A 1,498-nucleotide genomic window follows, 5' to 3' on the forward strand; every position below is an offset into this window, starting at 1 on the left:
TGAGATCTACCACAAACAGCTGAGTAGCTGCTTTAGGGATGTGGTCTGTTTCCTGTATATAAGAAGCAGCTTTGGGAATGATCTCTAGCTGATGGCATGCTTGAACCCTGCATGTAGCTGAGTTGTTGTTCAGCAGCCTGCCATGCTCTGTTGATCTTGGGACTTTCAGTGGGCTTGAATCAACGGCCTGCCGTGTGGTTTGGTAATATCAGGACTGTGCCTTTTCACTTGTTGATCCTGGATTTCCCAGCCTCAGCAACCAGTAGCTGCCTGAGTGAAGAGAAGCCTCTAGCTTCAGTGGGCCGAGGTCAAGAGGGAGAGCTGAAGCCCAAGGTCGATGGGCTTTCACCCAGCCTCTAGAGCCTGACATCTAGCCTCAGACTTCTAGCCTCCAAAACTATAAAAGAATAAACTCCTGTTTGTTGAAGCCATCCTATTTGTGGTATATGCCTGCCAGAGCAGCACTAGGTAATCAAAACAGTTATATTTTACCTTTCCTATCATCCAAGTTACTATGTATGTACCTTCTAGTTAGTGGTTTCCCCTCCCTTCTCCCCCTCTCCAAAGAATATTTCTTTTCTTTTGTGAAACCCTTTTCCTGACTTTTTACAATAGTGATCTCATGTAATATTTGTTCTTTTATAATTGGCTAATTTCACTCGGCATAATGGCCTCTAAGTTCATTCATGTTATGTTTCACAGATTCATCATTGTTCTTTAATAAATTCATTGTATGTATATGTCGTAGTCTGTTGATTCATTCCTCTGGAAATGATATGTTTTAGATACACCATGATGGACTATCAGCAGAGATTTCTCTAAGTCACTATATGTAGAGCATCCTTGATGACTCAAAATGGATATATAGTAGTAGTGAGATTTTAAATTTTATTATGTTAAGCTATTGGGATTTTGAGATTAATTTGTTATTGTAGCACATATAGTCTATCCTCACTAATACTCCACTAGAAAAATACAAAAGAATATAAACAGGCAATTAACAGTGGAAGAAATATAAATGGTCAATAAAAATGTAAAATGAGATGCAAATTAAAGGAACCATGAGATATTATTTTTGACCAGTAGATTGACAAAAACAGAAGATATGTATGTGGTATTGATGAATGTGTAAGGGAAAAAGTGCTGTCAGATACACACTGGACTGGCATATAAATATGCATAAACTTTTTGGAAGACAGTTTGACACAATCTATCAAATTCGACTTTTATGTATATATAAGGCATAACCAAACCAAATAAACCCACTGCCATTGAGTTGATTCTGACTCATAGTAACTCCCGTTGGGTTTCTCAGGCTACAAATCTTTACAGAAATAGATTGCTTCATCTTCCTTCCATGGAGCAGCTGGTGGGTTTGAACTGCTGACCTTCTGGTTAGCATCCAAATGCCTTACCCACCAAAGCCTTATATTAGGCATTCATTGTTGTTGTTAGATGTAACTGAGTCAGCTCCAACTCATAGCTACCCCATGTACAA

At 38.7% G+C, this 1,498-nt stretch overlaps 1 protein-coding gene across 1 annotated transcript in view; it reads right to left on the minus strand.

The window, feature by feature from the left end:
- Positions 1–901: 901 nt before the first annotated feature.
- LOC103193499 (olfactory receptor 1L3-like) overlaps positions 902–1,498 on the minus strand; it is a 56,733-nt gene continuing 56,136 nt past the window's right edge. Inside the window, 1 exon segment of the mRNA XM_007936735.2 lies at positions 902–965. Coding sequence (XP_007934926.2) covers positions 902–965 — 64 coding nt within the window.

This window comes from Orycteropus afer, unplaced genomic scaffold, assembly GCF_000298275.1.
Source record: "Orycteropus afer afer isolate SDZICR_OR568_19922 unplaced genomic scaffold, OryAfe1.0 scaffold00037, whole genome shotgun sequence".
NCBI classification, from domain to species: domain Eukaryota; kingdom Metazoa; phylum Chordata; class Mammalia; order Tubulidentata; family Orycteropodidae; genus Orycteropus; species Orycteropus afer.